Below are 13,025 nucleotides of genomic sequence, written 5' to 3'. Positions count from 1 at the left end.
TTCATTCATTTGACCACAAATAGCTCTTATTTTTAGCTTTTATTACATTACCCTCTTCTCATCATTCATTTAACACATATTGAGTGTCTACCAGATGCCAGGCACAGCACCAGACACAGAAATATCAGTGAGCAAAACAAATCAGTACCCTCATGAAACTTATGTTCTAGTGCAGGAGATTACAAATGAATGTTTGATGTTAGGCAATAATGTTAAGCAAGTCCTATGAAGAAAAAGAAAAGTAAGCAAAATAAGGAGATGGCTAATAATAGAAAGTGTTACTTAAGATTTGGTGTTCATTTTAATCAAGGCCATGCAAATACTTGGAGAAGAATATTCTTGGCTAAGGAAACAAGAGTCCTGAGGCGGTTCCATTCCTGATAAATTTGAGGAACAACAACATCCACTGTGGATCACATGGAATGAACAGAGGAGAGAGCAGTATGGGATATAAGCCAAAGAGGTCAATGATGTAGGGCTTAGTTGGCTTTGTACCCTAAATGTGATGAGAATGCAAATTTTTGATAAGAGTAATAATATGATGTGTTTTATGTTTTTAAAAATTGCTGCTTTTGTAAAGAAAAGATTTAGAGATCAGAGCAGCTAGAAGACCATTTAAGAGGCTGTTACAGTAATATAGATGAAAGCTGATGATGCCTTAGACTAGGTGATAATGGTGGGGAGAAGTGGTTAGATTGGGGATGAATATGGTGTAGAGCTGATGGGATTTACTGATATATTAGGATGTGAGCAATTGTGCAAATAGTGGTACCATTTACTGAACACTCTAGGAGCAATTTTTATGTATATTGGGAGCACAAGAGCTTTGTTTTCTTATTTTAGAAATGCTTATGGTGGAAATATTCTACAGGAATAACAATGTTGGAAATTTGAGGAGAGGGTCTAAAATAATTAGGAAGGAAAATGTGGGTAAAATAAACTGAGGTTGCTTGATTTTCTGGTGATACTAAAGCCCAGAGTGTTATTTTAGAAATGCTTATGGTGGAAATATTCTACCTAAGTGGAAATTTTCAAGAGACAGTTGGATATAGGAATGGAGTTCTGAACTAGAGACAAAATTTGGAAATTTCATGTGTGAATGGTATTTCAAGTCACTATACTTGATGGATAAGTTTGAATAGAGAACAGGGAAGATCTGAGGCTGGGTCTGAGTTGTTTAACATTTACCAGTCAAGAAGAGGAAGAGGATCCAGCAAAGAAGACTTAGAAAGTGCAGCTGGAGTTAAGACGACAGTGTGATGACTAGAAGCCTAGTGGAAAAAGAGTGTCAGGGAGGTGGAAGTGATTTACAGGGATAACAGTGTTGGAAATTTGAGGAGAGGGTCTAAAATAATTGGAAAGGAAAATGTGGGTAAAATAAACTGAGGTTGCTTGATTTTCTGGTGATGCTAAAGCCCATTTGAAGTGTAATGTAGTAAATTTAAGGTGAGATTAGTCAACATGGTTTGTAATTACAGCCATAATAATCTGCTCAGTTATGGGCACAAAGTAGGGAGAGAGTTGATTTAGGGTTGGGATTTTGCCATGCAAGTTTGAAAGAAGAACAGAAGGAAAAGAGATTTGTGTAAATGCAAGGAAGTGATTACAGTGATGAACCATAAAATCCAAGATGGTGATATGGAGGGATGTGGGACCATCCTCTTTTGGCCAAATTTCTCTTGCCAGTAACCACATTCCACTTTCTCATCTCTGCCTGTTTTCTGGGATGCCACCTTTCCCAACTACCAATAAACAAATACACACATCCCCAATATCCCTATGTTCAAATTCAATCCATTCCTCAAGGAATGGCATCCTCAAGCAGACACAGTGATTCCTTTTTGCAGTCTTTCCTCCTCACCCTGAGTGGAGACTGATTTTATTTCTGTTTTTGAGCTGCTATAGCAAGCACTCTCTCAAGCTTGTTCTAATAGATCTGTGAGTGTATTTTCATTTTCTGTATTCTTAGCTTTTAGCACAAATTGATATGCAGCAAAGGTTTGATAAGTCAATGAAGATCTCAAGTAAAACAGTTTCTTTAGTGTTTTCCAAAGCAGTTGTTGAAACCAGTATTTCATAGATCTTTTACTTTCATCTATATAATCTTTTATGTTCATTGTCGTCTGTAGCAATGCTGTTATTTTTTAATAATCATCGTCATTTCATTTATTTATCTTGCAGGAGCACCTTTCTTTAAAGAAGTATATTATTGACATTGTGGTTGAAAGTGCAGCTCCACCAGAGCCTTCGAAAGATGGAGAAGAGCGGCAGAAAAACAAAAAAAAAGCCAAAAAGATAAAAGCCCGGATGAACTTCAGGTACTATAAATATCCTTAAAAACAAAGATAAACTCTTAATGATGCATCCTTTTTAATGTATATCCAGGGATGACCCTCTGCCTCCCAAAAAAGTTGAAACTTATTTGCTTCATGAAAGCCTTGAAAATAACACCGATGAGCCTAATTTATAGCCACTTTATTTGATTGAGAAAGAAAACTGCATATCGATCTAAAGCCCTTGCTTTCACCTGTTAAGAGCTCTTCTTATAATTGGATGCCAAAGCCCTGCCAAACTTGTGCCTCCTCAGCATACAATAGTATGTTTAAGTATGTGTAAACCAAGCCTATTTTTCTTTGCAACTATTGATTTTTAAATGAAGTATCAAAGAAAATCAATAGCAATCAACAAATAGAAGTCTGCTGGCTATAGTGTCAAATCCCATGACTAGGTTTAATCAATTTGGTTGCCTGTCACAACAAGAAAAAGTTCAAGAAATAGCTTGAAATGGAAAGTGAGTTGTCAGACCTGTAGTTTATCATCAGCCTCCAAAGTGACATCTGAGGATCAGATAACTGTGTAGTCCATTATTACCTCACAAGCTTTGAACATCATTTGATGACTGATGAGTCTTGTTTGAGGACACAAATGTAGTTCCTTCTTAGTAGATTATTTGCTCTTTGAAGGAATGTAGTCTGCATATGTTGTTATACATTTATTCTGAAATGTTTCAAAAGATAGAGAAGCTTGACCCATGGGCTTATGGAAATATAGGTCTAGAATAATGGTAAATAGTTTCCAATTTCAGATTGTGATTAAGGAAGGTATCCATTTCATCTTACAGAATTGGTGAAAACTTCGGAGTACTCATCCAGGCAAAAAATACAAAAGGCTTTTTTGATTGTATTTTTTGAGTTTCTGAAGTTTATAAAAACAGTTTCACAGTTCATATACTTCAGGGTATTACTGACCTTCATTTCTAGTTTATGCTAAGAACTTGCTGACTTTCTGACACTGAAATGTTAGAGTCCATTCTTTGGACATTTCTTTTTTTTTTCCCTCTCTATGTCCGCATCTCCTTAGTGCATTCATCCAGTCCTATGGCTTTAAATTTTCTCTACTTTTGATGACTGACAATTTTGTATCTTCAATTTTACTCACACTTAGTATGTCCAGAACAAGCTCCTGCTTTTTCCTCCATACTTGCCCCCTAAAAACCCTCCTTCTTGTCCCATAGTCTCCTTTACCTTAATACTCTATTCTAGTTGTGTGTGCCCAAACCTTTGAAGTTGTCCTTGACATTTTTCTTTCTCCCACACCTCTCATCCAGTCTAACTGCAAATAATGTTAACTTTGGTTTGAAATACCTTCAAAATTTGGCCGTCTTTCTTTTTCTTTTCTTTTTTTTTTATTTTCCCACTGTACAGCAAGGGGGTCAGGTAATCCTTACATGTATACATTGCAATTACAGTTTTTTTCCCCACCATTTCTTCTGTTGCAACATGAGTATCTAGACATAGTTCTCAGTGCTATTCAGCAGGATCTCCTTGTAAATCTATTCTAAGTTGTGTCTGATAAGCCCAAGCTCCCGATCCCTCCCACACCCTCCCCCTCCCATCAGGCAGCCACAAGTCTCTTCTCCAAGTCCATGATTTTCTTTTCTGAGGAGATGTTCATTTGTGCTGGATATTAGATTCCAGTTATAAGTGATATCACATGGTATTTGCCTTTGTCTTTCTGGCTCATTTCACTCAGGATGAGATTCTCTAGTTCCATCCATGTTGCTGCAAATGGCATGATGTCATCCTTTTTTATGGCTGAGTAGTATTCCATTGTGTATATATACCACTTCTTCCGAATCCAATCATCTGTCGATGGACATTTGGGTTGTTTCCATGTCCTGGCTATTGTGAATAGTGCTGCAATGAACATGCGGGTGCATGTGTCTCTTTTAAGTAGAGCTTTGTCCGGATAGATGCCCAAGAGTGGGATTGCGGGATCATATGGAAGTTCTCTGTATAGATTTCTAAGGTATCTCCAAACTGTTCTCCATAGTGGCTGTACCAGTTTACATTCCCACCAGCAGTGCAGGAGGGTTCCCTTTTCTCCACAGCCCCTCCAGCACTTGTTATTTGTGGATTTATTAATGATGTGGCCGTCTTTCTTTAACTTACCCATCAAGCTTCCATCTTCTCTCACCTGGATTATTATAGTACTCCTCTGACTAGTCTCTTTGTTTCTTGCAGTCTATTCTAAATACTCAGGCCCGAGTGAACCTATGAAAATGCCAGATCATGTCCCTTTTCTCAAACTTTGAGGCTCTTACACTTCAGGTCTCCTTTTCCTAGATGGCTCTTTCCACATATATCCATAGAACTTAGCTCTCTCACCTCCTTCAGGTCTCTGTCCAAATGTCACCTTTTCAGTGAGGCTGTCTTTCATATCTATATCTATATATCTAGTAATGCTCATTTATTAAAGAAAATATTTAAATTTAGGAAAAAACCTATAATTCTGATGCTACTAATATTTTATTTTTATTTATTTATTTAGTCTTTTTAGGACCGTACCCGTGGCATATGGAGCTTCCCACGATAAGGGTCCAGTCAGAGCTGTAGCTGCCAGCCTACACCACCGCCTCAGCAATGTGGGATCTGAGCCATGTATTCAACCTACACCACAGGTCACGGCAATGCCATAACCTTAACCCAATGAATGAGGCCAGGGATCGAACCCGTGTCCTCATGGATACTAGTTGGGTTCGTTAACCGCTGAGCCGTGACAGGAACTCCTAATGCTACTAGTTTTCTAGCATATATATCCTTTTTATGCATATATATCTATATCTACAGACTTTTTTTTTATTGTAGTATGATTTACTTAAGAGAAAGTAGAAGTCTCTAATGTACAGTTTGTTGAGTTTTGTCAAATCAAAATACTCATGTAATCTACAACCTATCAAAAATCAGAACATCTCCATTCCTCTGCAGAGTTTTCTTGTTCTTCTTTCTAGTCATTCTTCCACCACCCCTGGCCCTTGGTAACACTGATGTGCTTTCTATCACTGTAAATTAGTTTTTCGTGTTCTAGAAGTACATACAAAGGAAATCACATTCCTTTGTGGCTGGCTTCTTTTACTGAGTACAGTTGATCCTTGAACAATGGATGTGCTTTCTATCACTGTAAATTAGTTTTTCGTGTTCTAGAAGTACATACAAAGGAAATCACATTCCTTTGTGGCTGGCTTCTTTTACTGAGTACAGTTGATCCTTGAACAATGGGAGTGTTAGGGGCACTGACTCTCCATGCAGTCAAAAATCCACATATAACTTATAGTTGGACCCCCATATCTGTAGTTCCTCCATATCCATGGTTCTGCATCCACAGATTCAAGCAGCTGAGGATTGTGTAGTATCGTAGTTTTTATTATTGAAAACAATCCATGTATAAGTAGACCCACACAGTCAAACCCATATTCAGGTGTCGACAGTATACTCTTTTTGAGATTTATCTCCGTTGTTGCATGTACATAATTTGTTCTTTTTTATTGTTGAATGTGCATATTTCACAGACTTTTATCTATTCATCTGTTCATTTTGTGCATATTTCACACATTTTTATCTATTCATCTGTTGATAGACATTTGGGTTTCCAGTTTTTGGTATTTGTAAATTAAGCTCATATTAAGTTTTGGGGTGTATATATTTTTATTTCTCCTGAGTAAATACTTAGAAGTGCGATACCACCCTGTTTTCCATAGTGTTTGCACTATTTTACACCCCCATCAGCAAACGATGGGAGTTCAGGTTGCTCTGTAGTCTTTCCAGTACTTGATATTGTTAGTTTTTAAAATTTTAATTTTAATCTTGTTCCAGTGTGAGCATAGTGGTCTCATTGTGATTCTAATTAGCATTTCCCTAGTGACTAATAATATATATTGAGTATGTTTCCATATGCTTTTTAACTATTCATTATCTTCCTTTACGATGAGTTTGTTGAAGAATTTTGTCCATTTAAAAAATCGAGTTGTCACCTTTTTTTGAGTTGTTTATACATTCTAACCGTAAGTTCTTTGTCAGAAATATATCTTGTGAATTTTTTCTCTGTCTGGAGCTTGCCTGTACATTTTGTTAATGATAGCTTTTAATAAACAAGAGTTTTTTCTTTTTTATTAAAGTATAGTTGATATACAGTGTTGTGCTAATTTCTGCCATATATCAAAGTAAGAGCTTTTAAATGTGATGATGTGTATTTTATCAGTATTTTCTCTTTAGGTCTTGTGCTTTCTGGGTTCTAAGAGGTTTTTATCTGACCAGAGGTTAAAAAGGCTCCCTTTTTTTCCCCTAGAAGCCTTGTAATTTTAACTTTTGCATTTAGACTTACAACCCATCTCAGATGAATTAATGGGTATGATATGAAGTATAGGTCCATGTTTATTTTGCCATATAAATAGCTAGTTGTTTTCAGCACAAGATGCTAAAAAGGTTTCCTCTCCCATTATACTGGGTTTTTAAAAAATTTTTGTTGAAGGATAGTTGTATAACAAGGTTGTGATAATTTCTACTGTTCAATAAAGTGATTCAATCATACATACACACATACCCATTTTCTTTCAGATTCTTTTCCCGCATGGATTATCACAAAATACTGGGTAGAGTTCTCTGTTCTATACAGCAGGTCCCCATTGGCCAATCATTCCATGTACCTTAGTGTGCAAATGCCAGTCCCAAACCCCAGTCCATCCTGACCCCACCTTCCATCTGTCCCTTTTGGTAACTGTAAGTTTTCCAAAGTCTGTGAGTCTGTTTTTGTTCTGTGAATAAGTTCATTTGTGTCCTTTTTTTGGATTGCACATGTAAGTGATATCATGTGACGTTTGTCTTTCACTGTCTGACTAATTTGTCTTATAATAGTTTCTAGGTCCATCCATATTGCTACAAATGGCATTATTTCATTATTTTTTATGGCTGAGTAATATTCCATTGTATATATGTACCACATCTTATTAATCCATTCCTCTCTTGATGGACATTTAGGTTGTGTTCAAGTCTTGGCTATTGTAAATAGTGCTGCAATGAACATTGGGGTGCATGTATCTTTTCAAATTAGGATTTTCTCCAGGTAGATGCATAGGGATGGGATGGGATGGTAGTTCTATTTTTAGGGGTTTTTTGTTTGTTTTTTGGCTGTTTGTTTTTTGTTTCTTGCTTTTTAGGGCCGCACTTGTGGCATATAGAGGTTCCCAGGCTAGGGGTCTAATTGGAGCTATAGCTGCCGGCCTGTGCCAAAGCCACAGCAACACTAGATCCTAGGCACATCTCGACCTACACCATAGCTCATGTTAATACCGGATCCTTAACCCAGTGAGTGGTTCCTAGTTGGGTTCATCTTTGCCACGCCATGATGGGAACTCCCTATTTTTAGTTTTTTGAGGAACCTCCATACTATAATCATTGCACAATTTACGTTCCCACCAACAGTGTAAGAGGGTTCCCTTTCTTCTGCACCCTCTCCAGCATTTATTATTTGTAGACTTAAAAAAAAATCTATTATGATTCATTCACATTGTTCTGTCAATTTCTGCTGTACAGCACAGTGACCAGTCATATATATATATATATATATATATATTCTTTTTCTCACATTATCCTCCATCATGCTCCATCAGAAGTGATTAGATATATAGTTCCCTGTGCTCTACAGTAGGATTTCATTGCCTGTCTGCTCCAAATGCAAGAGTTTTCATCTACTAACCCCAGATGCTCAATTGATTCCACTCCCTTCCCTTCCCCCCTGGCAAACACGAGTCTGTCCTACATATCCATGATCTTTTCTGTTTCATAGATAGATCATTTGTGCCATATTTTAGACTCCACATATAAGTGACATCACATGGTGTCTGACTTACTTCACTCAGTATGCGAGTCTCTAGTTCCATCCATGTTGATATGAATGGCAATATTTTGTCTTTTTTATGGATGAGTAGTATTCCATTGTATGTGTGTATGTGTGTGTGTGTGTGTGTGTGTGTGTGTGTGTGTGTGTATACCACATCTTCCTAATCCATTCATCCATTGATGGGCATTTAGATTGTTTTGGTGTCTTGGCTATTGTGAATAGTGCTGTGATGAATATATGGGTGCATGTATCTTTTTCAGTGAAATATTTGGATATATGCAAGGGAGTGGGATTGCTGGCTCATATATTAGTTTTACGTTTAGTTTTCTGAGGTATTCCATACTGTGGTATTTTCATTGTGGTTGTATCAATTTACATTCCCACCAACGATTAAGGAGGGTTCCCTTTCTTCCACATCCTCTCTAGCATTTGTTATTTGTTGATTAGTTAATGATGGCCGCTCTAACTGGTGTGAGGTGGTACCTCATTGTAGTTTTGATTTGCACTTCATGTGCCTGGTGGCCTTCTGTATATCTTCTTAGGTCTATTTAGGTCTTCTGCTCATTTTTCAATTGGGTTGTTTGGATTTATATTGTTGTTGTTTTTCTTGAGTTGTGTGAGTTGTTTGTATATTTTGGAGATTAAACCTTTGTCAGTTGAGTCATTGCAAAATTTTTCTCCCATTCTGAAAGTTGTCTTTTCATTTTCTTAATGGTTTCCTTTGCTGTGCCAAAGGTTTTAAGTTATGTCCCATTGGTTTATTTATATCTTTATTGTCATTATCCTAGGAGGTGGATCAAACGAGATGTTGCTGTGGTTTATGTCAAAGAACGTTCTGCTTGTGTTTTCCTCTAGGAGTTTTATAGTGTCTGGTTTTACATTTAGGTCTTTAATCCATTTTGAGTTTATTTTTGTATATGGTGTTAGACAGTGTTCTAATTTCATTCTCTTACATGCAGTTGTCCAGTTTTCCCAGCACCATTTATTGAAAAGGGTATCTTTCCTTCACTGTATGTTCTTGCCTCCTTTGTCATAGATTAATTGACCATAGGTGTTTGAGTACATTTCTGGGCTTTCTATCCTATTCCATTGATCTGTGTTTCTGTTTATGTTCCAGTACTATCCCATCTTGATGACTAGCTTTGTAGTAGAGTCTGAAGTCAGGGAGCCTGATTCCTCCAGTTCTGCTTTTGCTTTTCAGTATCGGTCTGGCTATTTGAGGTCTTTTGTGTTTGCATACAAATTTGAAAATATTTTGTTCTAGTTCTGTAAAGAATGTTATTGGGGAGTTTCCATCACGGCCCAGTGGTTAATGAACCCAACTAATATCCATGAGGTTGCGGGTTCAATCCCTGGCCTTGTTCAGTGGGTTAAGGATCCGGCGTTGCCATGAGCTGTAGGTTGCAGATGTGGCTTGGATCCCACATTGCTGTGTCTATGTCATAGGCTGGTGGCTACAACTCTGATTAGACCCCTAGCCTGGGAGCTTCCATATGCTGCAGGTGTGACCCTAAAAAGCAGAAAGAAAAAAAAATGTCATTGGTAATTTGATAGGGATTTCACTGAATCTGTAGTTTGCCTTAGGAAGTATTGTCATTTTGACTATGTTGATTCTTTCAATCCAAGAGCATGGTATATTTTTCCATCTATTTATGCCTTTGATTTCCTTGTTCAGAGTACAGGTCTTTTGTCTTTTAGGTAGGTTTATTCCTAGGTATTTTATTCTTTTTGATGCAGTGGTGAATGGGATTGTTTCCCTAATTTCTCTTTCTGTTCTTTCATTGTTAGTATATAGAAATAGTCAATTCTGCATATTAATTTTGTTTCCTGTGACTTTACTAAATTCATTGATGAGCTCTAACAGTTTTCTGGTAGTGTCTTTAGGATTTTCTAGGTATAGAATTATGTTGTCTGCAAAAGGTGATAGTTTTACTTCTTCTTTTCCAATTTGGACTTCTTTTGTTTTTCTTCTCTGATTGCCATGGCTTGGACTTCCAAGACTATGTTGAATAACATTGGTGAAAGAGGACATCCTTGACTTATTCCTGATCATGGTGGAAATGCTTTCAGTTTTTCACCATTGAGAATAATGTTAGCTGTGGGTTTGTCATATATGGCTTTTATTATATTGAGGTAGATCCCCTCTATGTCCACTCTGTGGAGAGTTTTTATCAGGAATGGGTGTTGAATTTTGTCAAGAGCCTTTTTCTGCATCTATTGAGATGATCATATGGTTTTTATTTTTCATTTTGTTGATGTGTGTCACATTGATAGATTTGCAGATATTGCAGAATCCTTGCATCCCTGGGATAAATCCTATTTGATCATGTTGCATGATTTTTTTAATGTATATTTGTATCCAGTTTGTTAATATTTTGTTGAGGATTTTTGCATCTGTGTTCATCAGTGATAGTGCCCTGTAATTTCCTTCCTTCCTTTCTTTCTTCCTTCCTTCCTTTCTTTCTTCCTTTCTTCTTTCTTCCTTCCTTTCTTCCTTCCTTCCTTCCTTCCTTTCTTTCTTCCTTTCTTTCTCTCTTCCTTTCTTTCTTCCTTTCTTCCTTCCTTCCTTTCTTTCTTTCTTTCTTTCTTTCTTTCTTTCTTTTTCTTTCTTCCTTTCTTTCTTCCTTTCTTTCTTTCTTCCTTCCTTCCTTCATTTCTTTCTTTCTTCCTTCCTTCCTTCATTTCTTTCTTTCTTCCTTCCTTCCTTCTTTTCTTTCTTCCTTTCTTTCTTCCTTTCTTCTTTCTTCCTTCCTTCCTTCCTTTCTTCCTTTCTTCCTTCCTTCCTTCCTTCCTTCCTTCCTTTCTTCCTTTCTTTCTTCCTTCCTTCCTTCCTTCCTTTCTTCCTTTCTTCCTTCCTTCCTTCCTTCCTTCCTTCCTTCCTTTCGTCTTTTTAGGGCCGCACCCGCAGCATATGGAGGTTCCCAGGCTAGGGGTCTAACTGGAGCTATAGCTGCTGGCCAACACCACAGCCACAGCAATGCTAAATCCAAGCCACATCTGTGACCTACACCACAGCTCATGTCAATGCCAGATCCTTAACCCACTGAGCAAGGCCAGGATCTGAACCCGCAACCTCATGGTTCCTAGTTGGATTCGTTTCCACTGTGCCATGATGGGAACTCCTAATTTTCTTTTTTTGTGGTATCTTTGTCTCGTTTTGGTATCAGGGTAATGGTGACTTCATAGAATGAGCTTGGTGGTGTTCCTTCCTCTGCAATTTTCTGGAAAAGTTTCAGAAGAAGAGACATTAACTCTTCTCTGAATGACTGAATGTTTGGTAGAACTCAGCTGTGAAGCCATCAGGTCCTGGACTTTTGTTATTTGGAAGTTTTTAAATCACATTTTCAACTTCAGTACTTGTGATTGGTCTGTTCATATTTTCCATTTCTTCCTAGTTTGGTCTTGGTAGATTGTACCTTTGTAAGAACCTGTCCATCTTCTAGGTTGTCCATTTTATTGGCATGCAATTGCTCATAGTAGTCTCTCATGATCCTTTGTATTTATGCAGTGTCAGTTGTAACTTCTCCTTTTTCAATTCTAATTTTATTGATTTGAACCCTCTCACTTTTTTTCTTGCAGAGTCTGGCTAACGGTTTGTCAATTTTGTTGATCTTTACACAGAACCAAGTTTTCATTTCATTGATCTCAATTGTTTTCTTTGCCTCTATGTTGTTTCTGCTCTAATGTTTATGATTTCTTTCCTTCTACTAATTTTGGGCTTTGTCTTTTCTTCCTTCTCTAGCTGTTTAAGGTGTAAGGTTAGGTTGTTTATTTGCATTTTTTTCTTCATTCCTGAGATAAGATTGTATTGCTATAAACTTCCCTCTCAGAACTGCTTTTGCTGTGTCCCGTGGGTTTGGGATGGTTTTATCTTCCTTGTCATTTGTCTCTATGTATCTTTTAATTTCTTCTTTGGCTTCTTCAATGATCTACTGATAGTTTAGTAGAAACTTGCAGTTTATTTCTAGTCTGATAGCATTGTGATTGGAGAAAATGCTTGAAATAATATCAGTTTTTCAAAATGTATCAAGGCTTCATCTGTGGCCCAAGAATAATCTATCCTGGAGAATGTTCTATATATACTTCAGAAGAAAATATATTCTACTGCTTTGGGGTGAAAAGTTCTATAGCTATCAGTTAAGTCTGTTTTGGTCTAGTGTATCATTTAAGGCCTGTATTTCCTTGTTGATTTTCTGTCTTGATGATCTGTCCATTGCTATAAGTGGGGCGTTAAAGCCCCCCACTATTATTGTTTTACTGTCAACTTCACCTTTTTATGGCTGTTGGTAGTTGCCTTATATATTGTGCTGCTCCTATGATCAACGTTCTGCATTTGTCCTCTCCTCCCATCATGCTTGCTAGTTTCAATATCATGTTTGTCAATGGATGATTTCCTACTTTTAGATTATCTTTGCCTTTATGAGTGAGCTTCTTCATTTTAATATTCTTGTTTCTAATTGTGGCTTTTCCTTTTCTTCTTAGAGATGTTCCTGTAGTAGTTGATGTAGAGCTGGTTTAGAGGTGCTGAATTCTCTTAGTTTTTGCTTGTCTATGAAGCTTTTGATCTCTCTATCAAATCTGACTGAGAGCTTTGCTTTTATTATTGCTTCTAGGTTCTTCCCCTTCATCACCTCAAGTATATTTTGCCATTGCCTTATAGCTTGTAGGATTTCTGCTGAGAGATCAGCTATTATCCTTCTGAAAATTCCCTTATTATGTGATATGTTGCTTCTCCCTTGTGGCTCTCAATATTTTTTCTTTGAACTTAGTTTTTGTCAGTTTGATTAGTATAAGTCTTGCTGTATTTCTTCTGGGGTTTATTTTGTATAAAGTTCTCTCTGCTTCTTCCA

General features: G+C 37.1%; 1 protein-coding gene across 7 annotated transcripts in view; it reads left to right on the top strand.

Moving 5' to 3' along the window:
* Positions 1–13,025, top strand: part of SCAPER (S-phase cyclin A associated protein in the ER) — a 428,719-nt gene that overhangs the window by 161,489 nt on the left and 254,205 nt on the right. For all 7 annotated transcript variants that reach the window (XR_014810514.1, XM_021099014.2, XM_021099012.2 and 4 more), the window contains one exon: positions 2,182–2,318. Coding sequence is in view for 6 of the 7 variants with exons in the window: in XM_021099014.2 (XP_020954673.1) it covers positions 2,182–2,318 (137 nt within the window). In the remaining variant the exon portion in view is untranslated. The remainder of the gene's footprint in view (positions 1–2,181; positions 2,319–13,025) is intronic.

This window comes from Sus scrofa, chromosome 7, assembly GCF_054392235.1.
Source record: "Sus scrofa isolate SSC_HxYL_T2T_F1_AM1 chromosome 7, Sscrofa_HxYL_maternal_Yorkshire_Landrace_v2.0, whole genome shotgun sequence".
NCBI classification, from domain to species: domain Eukaryota; kingdom Metazoa; phylum Chordata; class Mammalia; order Artiodactyla; family Suidae; genus Sus; species Sus scrofa.
Note: the sequence above shows the minus strand (reverse complement) of the source record. Positions and strands in the feature narration are given on the sequence as shown.